Source organism: Halichoerus grypus, chromosome 14 (genome assembly GCF_964656455.1).
Source record: "Halichoerus grypus chromosome 14, mHalGry1.hap1.1, whole genome shotgun sequence".
Lineage (NCBI taxonomy): Eukaryota > Metazoa > Chordata > Mammalia > Carnivora > Phocidae > Halichoerus > Halichoerus grypus.
In genome coordinates, this window is record NC_135725.1 from 152,899 (window position 1) to 173,974 (window position 21,076).

The window sequence follows — 21,076 nt, forward strand, 5'->3', positions numbered from 1 at the left end:
TCTATAGATTTGCCTGTTCTGGACATTTCATATAAATGGAGTCATACTGGGACGCCTGGGTGTCTGTTGGTTAAGCGTCCAGCCTTGGTTTTGGCTCAGGTCATGATCTCAGGGTCATGAGATAAGCCTCGTGCTGGGCTCCACGCTCAGCATGGAGTCTGCTTGTCCTTCCTGCCTCTGCGTGCTCTCTCTCCCTCTCTCTCTCTCTCAAATAAATAAATAAAATCTTAAAACACTTAAAAAAAAAAATGGAATCATACTATAAAATAGTCTTTTGTGACTGTCCTTCACTTCCATGATATCATCCAGGCCCACCTGTGTTGCAGCACATGTTAGTACTTCATTTTTTTATGGCCAAATATTCTGTTGTGTGAACATGCAAGTTCATCTGTTCATTAGTGATGGACATTTGTATTTCTTCCACTTCTTGGCCTGAGTAATGACACTGCTGTGAACATTACATTTGTGTACAAATTTTCATGTGGCCCTATGTTTTCACTTTGCCCTAAGAATACACCGAGGGGTACTAGAATTGCTGGATCATATGATAACTTGATTGTTTTAATTTTGTTTTCAAATTAACATCTTTCCTAACCCTCTCTCTGGCAAGTCATATGTGTTCCTCATCCCTTAGACTTCTGAAATACGAATGACTCAAGCCTTGGACAACAGTTTCTTCTAACTCTACACTCGCTTCCTGGATGACATTATCAGACTTACCACTTTCAGCTCTCAAATATCTTCCTAGACCTTAGTCCAGAACTCCAGATTTATATACCCAGTTGCCTTACTGTGACACCTCTATTTCCTGGTCTGATAAGCATCTCAAAGTTAACATGCCAAAACTAATTCCTGATCTTCCCCTTTGGCCTGACCTGCTCCCAGGCCTTACTTATTTCAGTTACTGGTCATGCCATTCTCACTCAGACCAAAATCCCTGGAGTGAGTGTTGACTCCTTTCTCTTCCCAAAACCATTCCATCAGCAGATTCTGTGGTTGTGCCTTCAAAATAGATCTATAATGAGAAGACTCCCTGGTCTCCTTTCAGTAGAGATCCTGATAAAATATAAGCCAGCTTGTGGCATTCTTAACCAATCCCATCCCCACTCCATTTTCTCCTCTGGCATCATCCCTGTGCTCCCTGCTGACCTAGCTCCAAGCAAGCCTGTGCGTGCCTGAGGGCTTTGCCAGTTCTGTTTTTTTCTGCTTGATTGCTTTCCCCCCAGATACTGACCTCACTCCATAACCCTTAGCTTTTCACCCAGATGTCATTTTTTAGTAAAGCCTTTACTGACTATTGTCTTGAATAATGTAACCTGTTCTCATCACTTCAGTCCCTCTTCTCTGTTTTTCTCCAAAAGCATTATAATTTCACCTCTGACATGCTGTGTGTTTTGCTTTATGTTGTTATTGTGTGTCCTTCTCAACCTTTCTCTTTTAGACTAGAACCTTCTTAAAGGCATGAATTTTTGTCTGCTTTGCTTACTGCTGTCCTCAGCACCTAGAACAGTTCTCAGCAAATGACAGGTGTTCAGTAAGTATTGTTGACTTACTATTTTTTTCCAGTCTTTTTCTATGCATTTTTAAATAGTCAAGATCCAGCTTACACGGAGACTGTAACAATTTATCTTTGTTCTTGTATCAGCAATCACTAATTATATCATCATCATTTCTCTATGACATTAAAAACTACACTAAGTATAGGCAGCCCTCTTTTTGCACATTACAGTATGCACAAATTTCAGTTGTATCTAGTTCAGTTAAAAAATACCAGCCCCCTACAACAATACAGCTCACATTTCCATTACCGTGGTGTAGTGATTGTGAGTAATCGCATAAAGTACGGACTGCTCCTAGCTCCTCAGGCCACAGAACACTGCATACGGCACAGATGGCATCATGCTCAGTGACCAGTGATGTCACTTCTTGCAGAGTCTGTTGGGGACCGGTCACTGCAGAGCATGTAGCTGTGTCGCCTCCTTGTCTCCAGTGATAAACCCACATGACAGTTGACAAAAGTAGATCATTGAAAAGCAACTGGCCAACGAGGGTGGAAACGCAGTGAAGAAGTAATTACTGATAATGCTAGAAGTGAGATTCAGATAGAACCTCTGCAGAGTTACGGAAGAAATGAGCTGGTAATCAGAGTAGAGGAGAGCAGTGTGTTGAAAAAGATGTCCCAGGGGAAGTGATGTCAGCAAAATGCTTCACCTTGAAGGAACTCTCAGAGATGGTATTTCATGACATTGAAAACAAAGGACAAAATGTTGGAAGTTGATTCAGATTTAGAGAGGTGTCTGACAGTTTGCCAATACACAGAAGATACTCCTTGCACATCATATGTTATAGGTCCTATGTTAGTAGGAAGGCAAGCACTGTTCAGGTGACTCTTGGTAAGTTTTTTATAAGGAAATAAAATGCTTTCTTAAGGTTTTCCATTACAGTGTAAATAAATATTAGTAAATATTTTGGTTTTTTTTCCTTTTCATTAGTATTAAGAGATTAATAACATTAAAAGATTTATTTTAAGAAATGGACTCACATGATTTGGGGGCTAGCAAGTCTGAAATATGTAGGTCAGGCTGAACTCAGGCAAGAGTTGATGCTACAGTCCCAAGGCAGAACTCTGTCTTCTGCAAACCTCAGATTTTGCTCTTAAGGCCATCAACTAATTGGAAGAGCCTCCCCCCCCCATATTATTGAGGGCAATACCCTTTACTTTATTTTTTTTATTTTTTTTTAAAGATTTTATTTATTTATTTGACAGAGAGAGGCACAGCGAGAGAGGGAACACAAGCAGGGGGAGTGGGAGAGGGAGAAGCAGGCTTCCCGCCGAGCAGGGAGCCCGATGTGGGGCTCGATCCCAGGACCCTGAGATCACGACCTGAGCCGAAGGCAGACGCTTAACGACTGAGCCACCCAGGCGCCCCAATACCCTTTACTTTAAAACCAACTGCAACAAAATACCTTCACAGGAACACCCACACGCACTTGATTAAATAACTGGGTACTATAGCCTAGCCAAGGTGACACCATCACAGTAGTTTTAGCTACACTTTATCCAAAATGTAACACCAGACTGAGACGCCATGGTGTGACTTGGCAGATGAAGTCTAGTTATGATGCTGGTTAATAGGAGCAGGTGGAGAGTGACTGTAATCATTTTCATCATTAAAACCAATTGGTCTGGGCGCCTGGGTGGCTCGGTCAGTTGGGCATCTGCCTTCGGCTCGGGTCGTGGTCCCAGAGTCCTGGGATCGAGCCCCGCATCGGGCTCCCTGCTCTGAGGGAAGCCTGCTTCTCCCTCTCCCACTTCCCCTGCTTGTGTTCCCTCTCTTGCTGTGTCTCTCTCTGTCAAATAAATAGATGAAATCTTTAAAGAAAACAAAAAACAATTGGTCTGATGACCCAGTGTCTGCCTTGTAACTTCTTGAAATTTTTTGCTTTAGCAGCTATGTTTTATATTTATTACAAAATTAGACATCTTTATCAGTGTCCCAAACTCAGCAGGTCATGTGTCCAAGGTTGGTTTATGCCTAGAATGATCAGTATGAAGAGGGTGGCTCTAAAGCAGGGAAGTGATAATCTTGTCTAGCTTTGACATCACAGTGAAGGCTTGGGAAAGGGGAGAAAGTAGAAGACCCAGCAGGCCAGCTAATGGGGTAGACCCTCTGCCAGGATGCTCTTCCAGGGGTATTTAATACGTCATTTCTATAGTCCCAGGAGTTGCTGCTCAGCTGTCTCATCCTGCTGTTTAAATGAGTTAAATCATCAAGCAGTGCTTATAGTAGCTTAGCATAAGGACACACGGAAACTTTTGGTTGATTTTTATTTATTTATTTATTTATTTATTATTTATTTATTTATTTATTTATTTATTTATTTAACAGAGAGAGACACAGTGAGAGAGGAAACACAAGCAGAGGGGAGTGGGAGAGGGAGAAGCAGGCTTCCCGCGGAGCAGGGAGCCCGATGTGGGACTCGATCCCAGGACCCTGGGACCATGACCTGAGCCGAAGGCAGACGCTTAATGACTGAGCCACCCAGGCGCCCTGATTTTTTTTTTAATGTTGATTTATTTATTTGAGAGAGAGAGTGCACAGGAGCAGGGGGAGGGGCGGAGGGGGAGAGAGAATCTCAAGCAGATTCCCTGCTGAGTGTGGAGCCTGGCACGGGGCTCAATCTTAGGACCCTGAGATCATGACCAGAGCCGAAATCAAGAGTCAGACCCAGGCACTTCTTGTCCGATGTTTTTAAGAATTAAAAAACGAGATATCTTTAAAGTTCCCTCAAACTACTCTTTGGTATTAGTAAGTACAGAATGGTTTCCCTACACACACACACACACACACACACACACGGAATAATTCTTAATTTGCACAACAATTTAAAGATTATCCTTTTTATTATCTGTAAATAAAATTATTAGACAACCTACTTGAGAAATGACTTCAAAAGTTTTTTTTTGTTTTTTAAAGATTTTTTATTTATTTATCTGAGAGAGAGAATGGGAGACAGAGAGCATGAGAGGGGGAGGATCAGAGGGAGAAGCAGACTCCCCGCCGAGCAGGGAGTCCGATGCGGGACTCGATCCCGGGACTCCAGGATCATGACCTGAGCCGAAGGCAGTTGCTTAACCAACTGAGCCACCCAGGCGCCCCTGACTTCGTAAGTTTTAAGTAGTCTTTTCATGACAGACTGCTAATTTATCCGTTTAATAAAACAGGTGTGGGGCACCTGGGTGGCACAGTCCGTGAAGCATCCAGCTCTTGGTTTCAGCTCAGGCCATGATCTCATAGTCGTGGGATAGAGCCCTGCATCATGGAGTCTGCATGGGATTCTCTGCCCCTCCTGCTTGTGTGCTCTCTCTCACTCTCCCTCCCGCCCCCTCTCTCTAAAATAAATAAATATGTAAGATAAAATAAGCATGTAAGAGTGCCCACAAGTAGAAAAGACTAGTACTTTATGTGGTTTAGGTTGGAGACCCTGAAATGTTAACAGATTAGTTTAATAATTGGTTTGAATTGTGGGCTCAGGGGTTAGGACTCAGGTTCTGGAGCCACCTCACATCTGAGCTGAATCCTGCCTCTCTGCTGCTTATGAGATTCGGGCTAGCTGTATACCCTAATAGAACCTACCTCACAGTGTAAGGGCATGTGTGTAAAAGGCGTGGAAGAGTTTGGCATAGGTGGATGCTAGCTATTACTGTTATTATTACTTTAAAACATACACTGAGCTTTCTTGGAGTCAGAATTTGTAGTGGCCCTATTACTTCTAAGATTAAGGAAAAGTCTGTTTACTTATATTTTAATTAAAACAATTTAATTTCACTTTCATCTGCTTTTTGTTTCTTCTTTCTTTTAGTGAATCTTCCCTACTTCTCTCCCTTTACCTCAAAACAAAACTACATGCCCTAGCCCTCCTGCCCATTTTGTTCTTTCCTTGAAGTTTCTGGCGCCAACTGTTTTTTGACCCTTCTCCAGCTTTGCAGATTCCCTTTTCCAAACTTTAATTGAATTAAAATCACCTTATATGTCACATTTCTCATTTGCCCTCTTGCACTGATTGATACGTTCCCTGTGAAGGGAAGCTGTGTACTGTGCAGGGTCTCAGTGGGCCCCAGGTCAGAGAGGTGACCCTGTGTTAATATTGTTTTTATGTGAAAATATTTGTACTAGTCAACTATACAAATAAAAACATGGTTCCATTGGTGTATGATTTTCTCTTTGATCTTTTTGAGATAAAAGTCATTATTAGTAAATTACTGTATGAAAGACCAAAATGAACAAATCTAATTTTGGGGTAACCAAGTCTACATGTTGCAAGTTCCTCATAGCTTATTGAAGAATACTGAAAATTTCTTATAGTATGTGAGCTTTTTCATGGAAAAGTGAGAATTTTCAGAAGTAGTTAAATGACCTTGTACGCTATTCTTCAGTGGAGCCATTGCTCACTCACATTCGTTTGCAAAGTTAATTACGCTATTTGGAAAAAAAAATTTTTTTTAGTTTTAAAAATATTGACCCAACTGTTCTAGTCAAATATTTGCCAACCGCCTATGTTAAGGAAAACGTATGCTTAAAGCTTTTATGATGGCTCTATGAAGTGTAACAGTCATGTATGTTTGCTTCAGGTAAGTTGTATTTGTCATTCTTTGTATGCTTTAAAATGTTTATTGGATAATTGCATTTAATTGAACAATAAACTCTAATTAGAGCCTATAAGTCATGTCAGAAATACTGGCCAGGGCACCTGGGTGGCTTTAGTCAGTTAAGCGTCTGCCTTCGGCTCAGGTCATGATCCCAGGGTCCTGGGATCCAGCCCCGCATCGGGCTCCCTGCTCATCCGGGAGCCTGCTTCTCAACCTCTCCCTCTGCTGCTCCCCCTGCTTGTGCACTTATGCGCTCGCTCGCTCTCTCTCTCTTTCCCTCTGTCAAATAAATAAAATCTTTAAAAAAAAAAAATACTGGCCAATTAATTATGCCACCTTAAACACCCATGTCCACTGGGAAGTTAGCTAACTAGTGACTGTGTGAACCATTGGTGAATTTTGCCGTCTGCACCTGGACTCCTGCACACCATGGTGCACCTAGTACTGGTTGGGCTGTGATAGCGTAGTAACCGTTGATCCTCATTATGTTTGGATTTCGTATTTGCGAAACTCACTGAGTTTATTTGTAATCCCAGATCAACACAGTGCTCTTGTGGTCATTCATGCACCCAGGTGAGGGGCGAGCGTGAGTTAACAGCCAACTCGTTTCTAGCTGAGGTCGAATTTCTGTCTACTTGTTTGAGGTCTTATACTGTACATGTGTCCCTTTTGTGGTCCATACTTAGTGCCACATTTTTTGCATCTTTGTGTCTTTTGTTGGTGATTTGGCTGTTTAAAATGTCCCCAAGTGTAGTGCTGAAGTACTGACTAGTATCTCTAGTGCAGGAGGTCTGCGATGTGCCTTACCCAGAATATACTGTCAGATAAGCCTCATTCAAGGCATGAGTCATGGTGCTGTTGACTGAGAGTTCAATGTTCATAAGCCAACAATATATATTAAATAAAGTGTCTTTAAACAGAAACACACATAAATCATGGTTGTGTATTGATCGGTTAATGAAAATAGGTGACCAGAGCCTTGATAACACTGTGTTTCCCTAAGGAGCAGTGGCTCCACATTCTCTAATTCAGTGCTTGTGGTAGCCTTATAGAACATAACTACTGTGGGTAGTGAGAATCAGTGATATTTCTTTTTTCTTTTTTTTTTTTTAAAGATTTTATTTATTTATTTGACAGACCGCGGGAGAGGGAACACAAGCAGGGGGAGTGGGAGAGGGAGAAGCAGGCTTCCTGCTGAGCAGGGAGCCTGATGCGGGGCTCGATCCCAGGACCCCGGGATCACAACCTGAGCCGAAGGCAGACACTTAACGACTGAGCCATCCAGGCCGCCCCTATGTGTGGATTTTTTGACTACACGAGGTAGAGCATGTTGGTGCCCCAACCCTCGTGTTCTTCAGGGGTCAGCTGTATGAGATTGTATGTTAGCATCTTAATAAAAAAGTAGGTTGTCCCAGAAGATGTTTTCAGTATCTATTATTGTCACTAAGAATTTGATTTAAACAATATTTTTAATGGATAGATTAAATTACCATTTAAAATCCATAATCTGGAAGATAGCATATTTTTTCTGTAAAAACTATATTATTTTAAATATTACTTTAATGCTTGGCCTTTTTTTTTTTTTTTTAAGATTTTACTTATTTACTTGTCAGAGAGAGCACAAGCGGGGGGAGGGGGGGCGGCAGGCAGAGGGAGAAGCAGGCTCCCCGCTGAGCAAGGAGCCCGATGTGGGACTCAGTCCCAGGACCCCAGGATCATGACCTGAGCTGAAGGCAGACACTTAACCAACTGAGCCACCCAGGCATCCACCTTCTCATTTTTTTGTTTAAAAATGGCATACATTCCATATTTTAAAGCATTGTGTGAAGTCTGGAATTAGAACTGTCCAACTTTCCCAGAGTTCTTTGTGGTTTAAAGAGTTTTAGTTACCATTTTTGTGGTGGTGGTGATTTTTACTCTCTTGTTCTCTTAAGTTTCTTTACATATTTTTGTTGACCAGTACTCTACTGCCCACATATCCTGGTACTTGAGATTTTTAGAGAATTTTGAAGCAACATAAAAGATTATCTTTCCTAAAATTCATAAAACCGATAGTCACAAGTCCTGAATTTAAGCCCCACTTTCTGCAATTACTTGGCTCTTTGTTAAGGGAAAATCATTTAATCCTTGATCTGTTACTTTCTTGACACAAGGACAGGCTAAATGGAAATCCACTGTGGCTTAGAAATTACATTACAGGGTTTGATTCCTGGGCATGGATTAATATTTTATTTCAGAAGAACTAAAAAGCTTTTCTTCTCACCCTGCCATCAAGTCTCCCTCTTACCTCCCCTTACTTCAGTTTGCCTGACACCTAGTCGGTGGGCTCTAGGTTTACTGGTGGCTGATAGGAGATTGGAATCCTGTACCCCTTCTTCCCCGCTGTGTTTTGGTTTCCTCTTAAAGTTCAGTTCACCAGACCTTTTGAAAGCCCTTACCAGGCTTGTGGTAGGCACCAAGGGTACAGAGATGTGAAGAAACCATCCCTCTGACATTAATCTCCATTTCGAATTGGAGAGAAGATGGACAAATAGCAAGTGTTGAAATCACAGTAGAAGAGATAGATATGTACCAGGCAGGAGGAGTTTGTTTCATACCCCACAAACACTAGTGTGATTAATTCTGTTTGTGTAGCTAAGAGAATAGATAGAGGAGGAAGTTGGGAAGAATGACTAGTAGTTTACCCAGTCTAAGTGTGGGAAATGTACGCAGGCACAGCGAAGGCCAGTTGGCAAAAAGGAGAATAGTTTGCTCAGAAAACTAAGAAGTACTCCATATAGCCAAAGCGTAGAATGTGTGTTAGGTGCCAGATCTGGAGGGTACTGTTTGTGTGCGATGCTGAGCAATTTCAGATAAACGACAGTAGAAAATGTAATGAACACCCATGTACTTATCACCCAGTTTCATTATTTATCAACATTTTCCTACTCTTGTCTCTTGTCTCCTCTATCTCAGTTTTCAGAAACTCATTATTTCACCCATAAGTACCCACTGAAAAATTTAAACTGCACAGTGGAGACCACAGCATGGTTTTAAAGAATTTTTATTATTATTTTAGAACAAGTGTGAGTGAGGGGGGGAGGAGCAGAAGGGAGGAAGAGGAAGAGAATCTGAAGTGGACTCTGCGCTGAGCAGAGAGCTTGATGCGGGACTCAATCTCACGATCCCAAGATCATGATACAAGCTGAAACCAAGGGTCTGATGCTTAACTGACTGAGCCACCCACGTGCCCCAAGACCATACCAGGGCATTAAAGAAGGGATCAGGACAGAGGTTTGCAGCTCATCAAGGGGAGCACATATTGTAGGGAGGACCAGGGTCGGGGCCAAGTAGGCAAGAAAGTGTCTTCAATGCAGCAGGTGATTTGGAACTATGCATATTTATTAAACTGAATTAAGTTTCTGGCCTCTTCCTGTATGCTTGGTGTGTGTTCATCTCATGGGCCATCTGTAGGTATACATTGTTCATATCCCTGCTTCTCCAGAAAAACAAGCTCTTTCCCCCACTTTTCCGTTTTCTAACAGCATGCTTAGAAATTCATTAGAATTTTTTTTTTAATTTCCAATCCTGCTCTTTTGTTTGGGCAATAAACAAATGAAATTTTAGTGATAAATTGATCGCTCTGTCTTGGGCTGTTAGACATGGACATGCTAATGGGCTGACTTGCAATTATGTGGGGTTTTTTTTTTTTTTGGTTCAGTTAGCCACTGTATATAGTACATCATTAGTTGTTTGTTTTTTTAATTTTTTTTTTTTAGATTTTATTTATTTGAGAGAGAGAGACAGATAGTGAGAGAGAGAGCACAAGTGGGGAGGAGAGGGCGAAGCAGGCTGCCCACAGAGCAGGGAGCCCGATGCGGGACTCAATCCCAGGACCCTGGGATCATGACCTGAGCCGAAGGCAGACGCCCAACCGACTGAGCCACCCAGGTGCCCACATCATTAGTTTTTGGTGTAGTGTTCAGTGATTCAGTAGTTGCATAGAACACCCAGTGCTCATCACAACACATGCCCTCCTTAATACCCATCACCCGGCTACCCCATCCCCCCACCCCCCTCCCCTCGAAACCGTCGGATTATTTCCTGGAGTCCATAGTTTCTCATGGTTAGTCTCCCTCTCTGATTTCTCCCCCTTCAGTTTTCCCTCCCTTCCCCTGTGGTCCTCTACGCTATTCCTTATGTTACACATCTGAGTGAAACCATATGATAATTGTCTTTCTCTGCTTGACTTATTTCATTAGAATGTTTTTAAATGACAGTTTGTATTTAATGCTTCAAATTATTCTCTTTGGGGGCCAGTAAAAGAAATGGAGCATTTAGAAAGGAAAAATTGCAAGTGATTGGGGGACCACGATGTAAATTTGAACTTTGTTGCTGCTTTCCTCTGCAGGGCCTGCTGTCTTTTCTGAGTGCCCCCCTCATAGGCGCTCTGTCTGATGTGTGGGGGAGGAAACCCTTTCTCCTTGGCACCGTGTTCTTCACCTGCTTCCCAATTCCACTGATGAGGATCAGCCCTTGGTGAGTGGCTTGGCCCTGTACCATCATGACTGCCTGTTTGGGGTCACATGTGAATAATACATCTGCAAAGCATTTCTTAACCATTTCAGAGCAGTCGATACCTGTATTTTTATTTGATCTCTTTTGGTAATACTGAAAGCCAGTTTGGGTTCTAAGATGTTTAAAGATGTCGCTAAGGGCAGCTGTTGTTGCCATCAGGTCAGTTAAAGGATTGGGTCCTGGGAGGGGGCTGACGGTCCCTGTACTCACCCCTGCGGCTCAGCTGACTGCAGGTGTGTTGTCCTCTCACTGCTCTAGGGTACCAGAGGAACATAGTTTACACTGAAAGACTTTTGAGTACATGGTAGTTAGACCAAGAGCCTGTTCTATCTAAATCATGATATGAATTTGAATTTGATCTTATCTTTTCATGATAAATAGGGAGAGAATATTTAACATATAACCAAGTACCAAAGATGGTTTGGAATTTGCACCTGATCTGTACCTTAGTTGTTTTTCTTGGTTCCAGAAGATGGTATGTGGCCAAAATTTCTGTTGCTGAGATGCTCGTCCTAAGGTGTGAAGAACACACCTTAAAATGGAAGGTTTTTTTGTGTGTGTCTGTGTATGTTTTAATACATTAATATTTCTTTTTTGGCTCATGTAAAAATGTCATCATTTGATTATCTGATAATTTTATGTCAATATTTGTTACATTGTAAATATGTTGGTTCCCCATAGTGGATCATTTTATTTTCTACCAGATGATGAAGTTTTATCAAATACTTTCTGGTATTGACTCTTTCCAAGAACAAGTCATGCTTTTCCAATAAATGAGAGCTTTTTTTTTAATGTCCTCTCAATATTTTAAAATATTTTTTCTTTAGATTTTGAAATGATTTTGCCTCTTCCCTTCCAGTTTTCATGCTGTTGCTTTTGCTTATATTGATTAATGAATACTGCTAAGTAAAAGTGATAATGGACTTAACATTTCATGTATATAAAGGGAATGTTGTGATTTTTCATCATTCGAGTGTTTAAGGTAGCTTTTGCATTGAAAAATATTATGTTACAAGGGGCACCTGGGTGGCTCAGTCGTTAAGCGTCTGCCTTCGGCTCGGGTCATGATCCCAGGGTTCTGGGATCGAGCCCCACATCGGGCTCCCTGCTCAGCGGGAAGCCTGCTTCTCCCTCTCCCACTCCCCCTACTTGTGTTCCCTCTCTCGCTGTGTCTGTCAAATAAATAAATTAATTAAATCTTAAAAAAAAGAAAGATACGTTACTATGAAGAATTATATTAATAGATTTTTCTAATAGTGAAATATCCTTATGTCCTAGGATAAGCCCTACTTTTTGTTCTGTGGAATTTTGTTTGGTAGTATCTTAACTAGATTTTTTTTTAAAGCACCTGTGCATATGATTGAAGTTTTAGTTTTAAATACATTAATATTTTTTGTTGTGATTTCTGCTTTTGTGTAGCTCTTTTATTTATTTTTAAGATTTTACATATTTGAGAGTGAGCGTGAGCACATGTGCACACAAGGGCCAGGGGAAGGGCAGAGGGAGAGGAGAGTTAGACTCCCCTGAGCAGGGGGCCCCACATGGGGCTCAGTCCCAGGACCTTGAGATCATGATCTGAGCCGAAGGCAGACACTTAACCAGCTGAGCCACCCAGGCGCCCCTGTAGCTCTTTTAAAGTTATTTGCTGTATGTGTCTTTTTCTTAGCTAAAGCTAAGAAATTTTAAGTTTTTCTCTTCTGTTGGCTGCCTTTAAAACTATATCTTTACTTAATCCCCTTATTCTTTCATTTTTTTCAACTGCATGTACTGACACCCTTTAAGCAATTACAGACTTGGTGTGTTTCTTCTTCCCCATCTTGATTATCATTTTATTAGTTGTCCGTTCTATCTTTAAATATACATATACATGTATTTGTTTTTAAATTTATTTCTTGGTTTATAATATTTACATGATAATCTTTGGGTCTGGTTATAAAAGTGTATGTACACTACCTCTCTCCCGGGTAATTAAAATAATCTTTTTATAGGTGGTACTTTGCGATGATTTCTGTGTCTGGAGTCTTCTCGGTCACGTTCTCTGTGATATTTGCCTATGTAGCTGATGTCACTCAAGAACACGAGCGAAGTACTGCTTATGGATGGGTAAGATTATAGTTTATGTTTTTTAACCAGAGAAGTAATTAGGGTTCTATTTAAAAATGTACTGGAAAGTAAGATTTAAAATAAATTATAAATACTGACTTACATAAGAGAAAATCTAAAGCAATTGAAATCAGAAAAGGAGATCTATGAAGTTTAAAATAGTAAGATGGAAATTACTAGTAATGTATCCTCCGGTTTTAGGGTGAGTTGTCAGCTGCAAAACTGTTTTTTTTTTGTTTTTTTTTTTTTTAAAGATTTTGTTTATTTATTTGACAGAGAGAGAGACAGCGAGAGAGGGAACACAAGCAGAGGGAGTGGGAGAGGGAGAAGCAGGCTTCCCGCCGAGCAGGGAGCCCGATGCGGGGCTCGATCCCAGGACCCTGGGACCATGACCTGAGCCGAAGGCAGACGCTCAATGACTGAGCCACTCGGGCACCCTGCAAAACTATTTCAAAAGTTGATTTGATTTGGTTCATATTGGCTTACCTCTTGAGGAACCATAAACAGTAAACAGGTGCTAAGCACAGAAGTCCCTGTGCACCTCGTTCATATTGGAGAGGTGCTGCACCTCAGCCCTGTTAATCCACTGTTACTGTATTGCTGGTTGTGTATGTCAGGCACTTATTTGGGACATGGTACTGTAGAAGAAGGACTACATTTATTTGGCAATTAATTTTTGAGTGCATAACAAAAGTTATAGGAGACCTTGTTTTGGATAATTGAGTATTAGAAAATCATTTCTAATTTTCTGAGGTGTAATTATGGCTTTGTGGTTCTGTTGGGGAAGAAAGACTTGTACAGGATGGCAAGCTGAAGCCCTTGAGGTCAATGTGTCATGACTAAAGTTGTTTTGGGGGGCGGGACAATGCCATGTGAGCAGTCTGTGGGTATGTGTCCAGTGCGTGAAATTGCTGAGTCATGTGGGTGTTTTTGAGGGGGGAAATTTTCCCTTCTTCCCTTCTAGGTTCTTTGGCTACCCTAATAATAATTAAATGGACATAGACAGATTAACAGGAGGGAAACATTTAATTTTGTACAGAGCTCCACAAAGACCTGAGAGAGCCAAGAGCATTTGGACGGTTGAAGCTTATATGCCATCCTTAGCTAAGGAAAAAGGGGGTAGGGGTCTGGGACTTCAGAGGGGACGAAAGCCATTCACAGGAAGATGAGAAGAGCAAATGTTTGGTAAATAAATGTTTGCCATGCCATGCAAATAAATCTTTCTGATAGAAAAAGTTATCTCTGGCGATAGCTCTCTTCCTGATACAGGCCCCCATCTAAATTCTTTTAGGCTCTGAAAGAGAGGCAAAAAATCTTTCCCTGAGTGTGCTGGGTCTTAATTGCCTTCAACCAAAACAGTCTACGTGCAAAGGGGTATAGTTGGGGTGCTGCATTCTCCCCTTCAGCATGCACTGTGCTCTTCTTTCAACTTCCCTGTGTTGGAAAATGTTTACAGTGAGAAAAGGTGGAAGAAGAAAACTGGCTGGGTTGTTGAACAGGTTTGAGGAGGACTGAAGGCCAGAAACCCACGTTACTTCTCTCCTTTCCCAAGCCTTTCTCTTCCCTGTAAATCCTACTTCCTGGAAGATAGGAAGGAGTCATAACTGCACAAAGATCAGTTGTTGCTGTTCCATAAAACACAACAGCAGCTTTCACTTTGTTGACTTTAGACATTAGTTGAAAAGCAACTTCTTCAACCTTACTTCCCCTCTACCTACTACCTGCTTTCCCCTCCCGTTCATCTTCCTGCTACCCTGAATGTCTCTCATAGCACATCCTAAGACTGTCTCCATCTGCCGTCCCCACAATGCCGTGGAAGAGGACAGAGGGAGGGGCTCTAGGAAGCCTTCAAAGGAGGCAGGGGTGTGCAGGGTGGCTCATAACAGTCAGCCAGAAGCTTCACTTACCACATTTGTGCAGCTTTTCTGTACATGATGGGAACTACCCATTGAGATATTAATTCCCCTCCAGTTTTAAAAACATTTTTGTTCTTTGTTTTCAGCCAAAACAAAACAAAGAAAACAAACAAAAAAACAAAAACCACTCACAAAGCCGTTGTGCCGAGTATTAATGCTTTCAGGACAGATTTCAGAAAGAGCATGACTTAGCTGCCCTTGCTAGCACACTTCATCTGTAAAATGGCAGTTATGCTTATGGTGTTCATCGGGCTGCCGAGAGGAATGCGAGAGAGGAGAGCTGGCTGTGCTGGACTTGGTCACAAGAGTCAGGGTGTTGGCCAGTGACCTTTACGTGTGCCCTAACTTGTCAGATGTGAAGATGACACAACTAAAAAAAAAAAGGAAAGGAAAAAAGCTTGCAGGCTGCGTATCTTACAGATAAAGGAGGATTTACTGCCAGTTATTTACGAGATTGTCAATCAAGTCTAGCTGGGGTTTTAGAGCCGTTAAAGAATGTATAAAGTATGTACACCTTCCTTCCTTAATGAAACCTCCACTACATCAAGAAGGTGGCAGTTCTTTCAGGGCTGCAGCAAGGAATAGTCCTATTAACTGAGTTAATGCTCACTGAGAGATTGTGGTGGTGAAGTCAACCTTTAGATTTATTTACCAGAGCCATGCTGAGCGTGAGGTGAATTAGGGATTTAGATAAATACGCAAACTAAGCAACAGTGCTGCTCTGAGTTTTAAGTTACTGCATTTTATATAGAAGTTCATGGGGTCATAGATCCCAGAAACTCAGTCATCCAGCAAGTATTGAGTCTCGGCTGTTGGAGGGGAACAAAACTGATCGGATGGAACAATTTAGGGAACTGCGGCTGCTCTCCACCCTTTCTGATACTTGAAACTTGGCAACTAGCTTTTTACTTTTATTTCCTTATTCCATGTGATTAAATTGGCTCTCAGAATATTCACTGTTATTACATAGAGATTTTCACACTAAATTCTGTTTCTCACTATGAAATACATCTCTACGTTTATTTTTCGCATATTTGAAGAAACTGATCTCTCAAGTGCTGTACCTGGTTCGGTGTCCCACTTAGGGAGGAAAAAAATATAGGTGCACGGCAGCAGAGGAGTTGATGGCAGGAGGGAGTCCTGAGTGCTGAGGGACCTAACGAATCAGGGCTGCATTAGGAGGACTGGTAGGCCTGCCCCTCTGTGTCTAAGAACATCTGCCCTGCTGTCTAAGTCATTTTATGGGGCTTTCAGCTCTTCAGATACATAGACTCTGAAGTCCTAAACTCATCTTTTTTTTTTTTAAGATTTATTTTATTTTAGAGAGAGGACGAGAGGGGGAGAGGGAGAGAGAGAGCAGCAGACTCCCGTCTGAGCAAGGAGCCCCACGCAGGGCTCGATACCACCACCCTGAGATCATGACCTGAGCTGAAATCAAGAGTCAGACACTTAACCGACTGAGCCATCCAGGTGCCCCCTAAACTCATTTCTTAACCTCTGTTTTGAAAGCTTAAAAGAAAGATTCTCATTAAGATTTCTGCCTATGCCAATTTCAGGTTTTCTCTGTAGCAGTTTACAAATAAATTATGGAAATACTAGAAAACAGAGCACTTCTTTCTCAGAGCAGTGTTGCAGGGTGCATCACATGGATGGGAAAGATGAATTAAAACGTTTACCATGGTTTGGAGTGCATGCATTACTTACTAATGAGCATTAATCTCACTACATCCAAAGTAGCTACTGTATCCCTTCCAAAATTTTCTGAGGGGGAGCTTAGTAGAATGCAGTCATTTTCCATTCAAAACTCATGTATCAAATGTATTCTTATATATTAAATCATTGTTCTGGAATAATAAATTTAATTCCATCGTTTGTAATGACTGAATCTTGAGTTATTGAAAAATTTTTATTTTATAAAATGTCCATTTAGCTAGAAGACAACGATGGTAGATTTAGAAATGCCATTTTGACAAATAATGAAATAAATTCTTTAAACTCAAGTGATTATTAGATCCTTTAGACTTGGAATGCTGTGGGATTATAAAAACCAGTTTCAGCTGAAATTAAGCAGCTGTAAGTAACTGTACGTTTTGGTGGGAAAGGTTATTTTCGATATTAGAAAATGGCTTCTCATTCTTGCTCATCATATGAACTTGAGTTATTTAACTTTTCTATTGCTATTTGTACATTGAGTAGTAATCTTGTTTACATGCAGAAATGTGAAGATTAAGGAAATGAAAAACTTACTGATGAATGACTTATTGACCCATTTTGTGCAGAAATGAGGTGGTTAGGCGTTGGAGGACCCTGTGGCAGTGCTCCCATAGCTGCCTGCATGTCACTGCAATTTATAATGTGACTTATGTGACTGCCTTGATCTTTTCAAATAATATGGAAAAACCTGAAGGGCAGGAGCTCTGTCTTCTTTTTCATCAGGTACAGAGTGGGTACTTAGTAAATACTGAACCAAGACATTCCTGTTCCCCAAGTTGGAATTCTCTACGCCTCCTTTTCTCCCCCAGACAGTTGTTACTGGACTTTTGGCTTCTGTAGTATTTTTAGTATAATACTAGTATCAGATATATTGTATTTCCACACTCGTTTGCGGGTGAAGGAAGAACGTCATTGGCTAACCAGGTGTTGTCATAATTTTGACGCCAGGTAATGATTTCAGTGGTTTCTTTTAAAACCCATTAGAAGTTTAGATAACCAGTTTATAAGTCTGTTTTTGGCATTCAATCTGGTTATAATTTGGAGACTGTCCATTTAAGCTTCTGAACATTCAGATTACATTCCAAGACAAAGGAGGTGCTCTACATTAGGAAAACCATGTGAAGAGGCTCCACATGGATTCAGGTGCAAATGTGTCTCTGGTATAGAATGGAGGTGGGGAGTGACAGAAAATAACAGCCCAGGGATCTCAAGGTAAAAAGCTTCAACTGTCTCTCAACAGATCTTTGTTGTTGTTGTTACAGCTTTTTCTCTAAGAATATCAGGGATTTTTTTTTTTCCCTTCTCTGTGCTAATGCAATGGTCACCAATAATAAAATGGTAAAACTGTGCATGTTTTTAGACTATGAAATCAACACAGTCCCTGAGTAATTTGTAGGTTTTACCATTAGCCCTGCAGACATTGTTTTTTCATGCCTTTCTCCCCACATCGGTTTTCCAATTAAAGAAGACTAAAGTGTGTATGTTTTATTCATGGGGAAGTTTTTCTCAATTTTTATTTCTAGTAAGATATTTTTTACTCTTGTAGCTTTTCAGGATATCTGCAGTTAGTTCATAGTTTGGGAACAAGTCCTTAAAAGGAAATGACTTTCTCTTTCATTCTTAAAATGTATGTGCAACACATTACTTTTGTTTTGTTTAAAGCCAGGGAGGGATGGCTATAGGTACGTATCTGTGGGACCCTGCGTAAGAAGCAGGAACATAGGTGTGCACCTGCAGCAGGTGGGCTGAGTGTGTGCTTTCTGCACGTGCGTGTGGTAGAGGATGGGACCCAGGGTGAGAGAGTGCTTTTCCACAGGTCTCAGCCACCTTTGCAGCCAGTCTGGTCAGCAGCCCAGCCATTGGAGCATACCTTTCAGCCAGTTACGGAGACCGCCTCGTTGTGCTGGTGGCCACAGTGGTGGCTTTTCTGGACATCTGCTTCATCTTATTGGCTGTTCCAGAATCTCTGCCAGAGAAAATGAGACCGCTTTCCTGGGGAGCCAAGATTTCTTGGAAACAAGCAGACCCTTTTGCGGTAAATATCCATTTCTTTCTCCAGTAAAAATAAAAAAAAAATTGCACATAAGGCCTGAAGGTGTCTGTGCACCAAGGAATATATAGAATTTATATTTCTTTCCTTTTTTCATTTTTTTTATTAGGGAGGAAGAGAGGGATGGGCAGAGGGAAAGTGAGAGAATCTTATGTGTTCCATGCCCAGCGTGGAGCTCAACTTGGGGCTCAATCTCATGAGTCAGACACTTAACCGACTAAGCCACCCAGGCACCCCTAGAATTTATTTTTAAGTCAAGTGTGTGGTAGGTATCCTAAGGAAAGAGAGAAAAAAGGTCCACTTAATCCCTGATGAGGGTGTAGGAAGGAAGTTGTTTTTTTCTTATTGCATGGTTTTCTTTTTTTTTTTTTGTAAACAAAACGAAGGTGGCCGTTTGAAGTGTTCATTTTATTCACTTAAATTCAGGAAAGATGAATAGATTCGGTCTGACTAGTTATTTTCTAGTTTGTTAATATACATCCACTTTGACCAGAGGCTTTGAACTTGTATTTTCCAAGTTGAATGGATTCTTTGTTTCCTGTAACTTTTTAAAATTTTTGGCATTTTTAATTTTTTTTGGAAGGATTCTATTAAGAAAAAGTACTGAGAAGAAGAATCTTATCCCTCCCCTTTTCCCACTTTATCTGACTTGAAATTGTTCTTGAAGAAAATACGTGCAGAAAAAAATAACCAGAGATTTGATTGCTGTTTTTAAACACCCAAGTTTACTTTTTTAGGAAAAATGTGTAAAAGAAAAATAACTCATCAAATTCTTTTCTAAAAAGGTCCCTCAGGTCATGACCTGGGGACCCTGCTCGTTTTGTTTGTGCCATGATGTCAGACATTGAGAAGGAGGTACTTAGAGAAGGAACCCAGGCGTGGACCCGGGCGCCCATCAGGCCTCCCATTTTCTTGTCATGTAGTGATCAAGTTATGCGTGGAAACTCCGACTGCCGCCGTGTACTCTTTCAGGCCTACCGCAGGGATTACAGTAAATAACTAGTCTCGTGTCTGGTGTGCAGCCAGTGCCCACAGACATGAGCTGCTTTTGCTGTTCACACATGAAGGTTACAATTACAGTGACCCTAGAATGCACTGAAGCATTCTCCAGTCCTTAGAAAACAACACACCTTTTGGTCTTCTCAGCAATTCTGTGTAAAAAGGGATGTAAGAAGGACTTTTAGACAAAGTTGGAACATTCAAAAGTTACTGGTCAGAGAATCTTGTCACTGACCCCATGACGAGCATACTTATCTCTCTACCAGTTTTACAGGCAAATTGAATATTATTAACATCTTAAAGAATATAGTAAATTTATATATTGTAAAAACCCTGAACTGTTTATGGATTTAAAAGGGTTATATTATGAATGAGAGAGAGAGATGAGATTTTCTTAAAAGGTTCTGCAACAATGTTTTTTCAGGGTCTGTTCATAGGATGTGAACCAGTATGGTTAACAAAGATGAGCAAGTATTTGTGGGGGAAACTTGTTTTGGTTTTAAGCTGTAATACTTTAAACATAAAACATAGAGGACTTGTAACCATAGAGTTAATGTTTACCTGCTTTTGTAATCCCTTCAACTTTTATAATTCACCTTAACAGAACAAAACAATGAAGCCAATATCCTGGAATATCAGTGACTTTAGTGTCGCCTGCTTTTTACATGTTTCTCTTTCTGCTTATTCCTAGTCACTGAAGAAAGTTGGAAAAGATTCTACCGTCTTATTAATTTGCATCACTGTGTTTCTTTCATACCTTCCTGAAGCTGGACAGTATTCAAGTTTTTTTCTCTATCTCAGACAGGTGGGTAATGTGTGCCTAGTAGGTTTAGAACATGAAGAAAACCAAAGGTTAGGATCTGTTGAAAAGTATTGTGGGGAAAACGGTATATAGAGAAAAAAAATGTGTGGAGTTGCTTCTAGTTATAGTAAGTATAGGCGCTGACATATAATTAGCAGTCGGGGGACCTATAATACGATGATATATTAAAATATTGTAAAATGTTTAATCTGGGAAAAATTTCCTTGAGAATTAGCATAAACAAAGTTTATCATAATGTTTTAAATCTTCATTAAATTTCAGAGAGAGGTCAGGTTTGTTTGATGTGACCTGACCTGGGACATCTTCAGTAGGCCATATAACTCAGTGCTGCTGTAGACTTCAAGGGGGCTCACAAGCAATAATCAAGGCAGGTGACTTAAGGCAATTTAAGAACAAGCTCCTTTCCAACTGTTGTTTCAGTTCTCTGGGATTGCGGAGACATGAGGTGCCTTCCATAGCAATCCTGCCCTGGTCTTTTACTGATTTCCCTGGAAGTCCTTCTAGGGGCTTACTCCACGCGGCAGAGCAGGCCTCCTCCTAAGATAAATTCCTTTATTTCTGGAGATATTTTTAGTTGAAACTTGTTAAATTCACCAATCTCAGTTTTCCTGAAAGTGTGAGACTAATATTTTATATGGTGACATAGAAGTAAAACTTTTTCAACCAGTCCTTTTTCAGTTTTGCTCATTTGGGGTGGGCAGATGCTGGAGATTTAGTGGGAAGACTGGTGAGGTAGCATGTTTAATGTAGAAAATTATATGTGC

General features: G+C 40.9%; 1 protein-coding gene across 2 annotated transcripts in view; it reads left to right on the forward strand.

The window, feature by feature from the left end:
* Positions 1-21,076, forward strand: part of SLC71A2 (solute carrier family 71 member 2) — a 69,873-nt gene that overhangs the window by 38,994 nt on the left and 9,803 nt on the right. For both annotated transcript variants that reach the window (XM_036073951.2, XM_078062231.1), the window contains exons 4-7: positions 10,542-10,669; positions 12,697-12,811; positions 18,257-18,475; positions 20,181-20,294. In XM_036073951.2, coding sequence (XP_035929844.1) covers positions 10,542-10,669; positions 12,697-12,811; positions 18,257-18,475; positions 20,181-20,294 — 576 coding nt within the window. The remainder of the gene's footprint in view (positions 1-10,541; positions 10,670-12,696; positions 12,812-18,256; positions 18,476-20,180; positions 20,295-21,076) is intronic.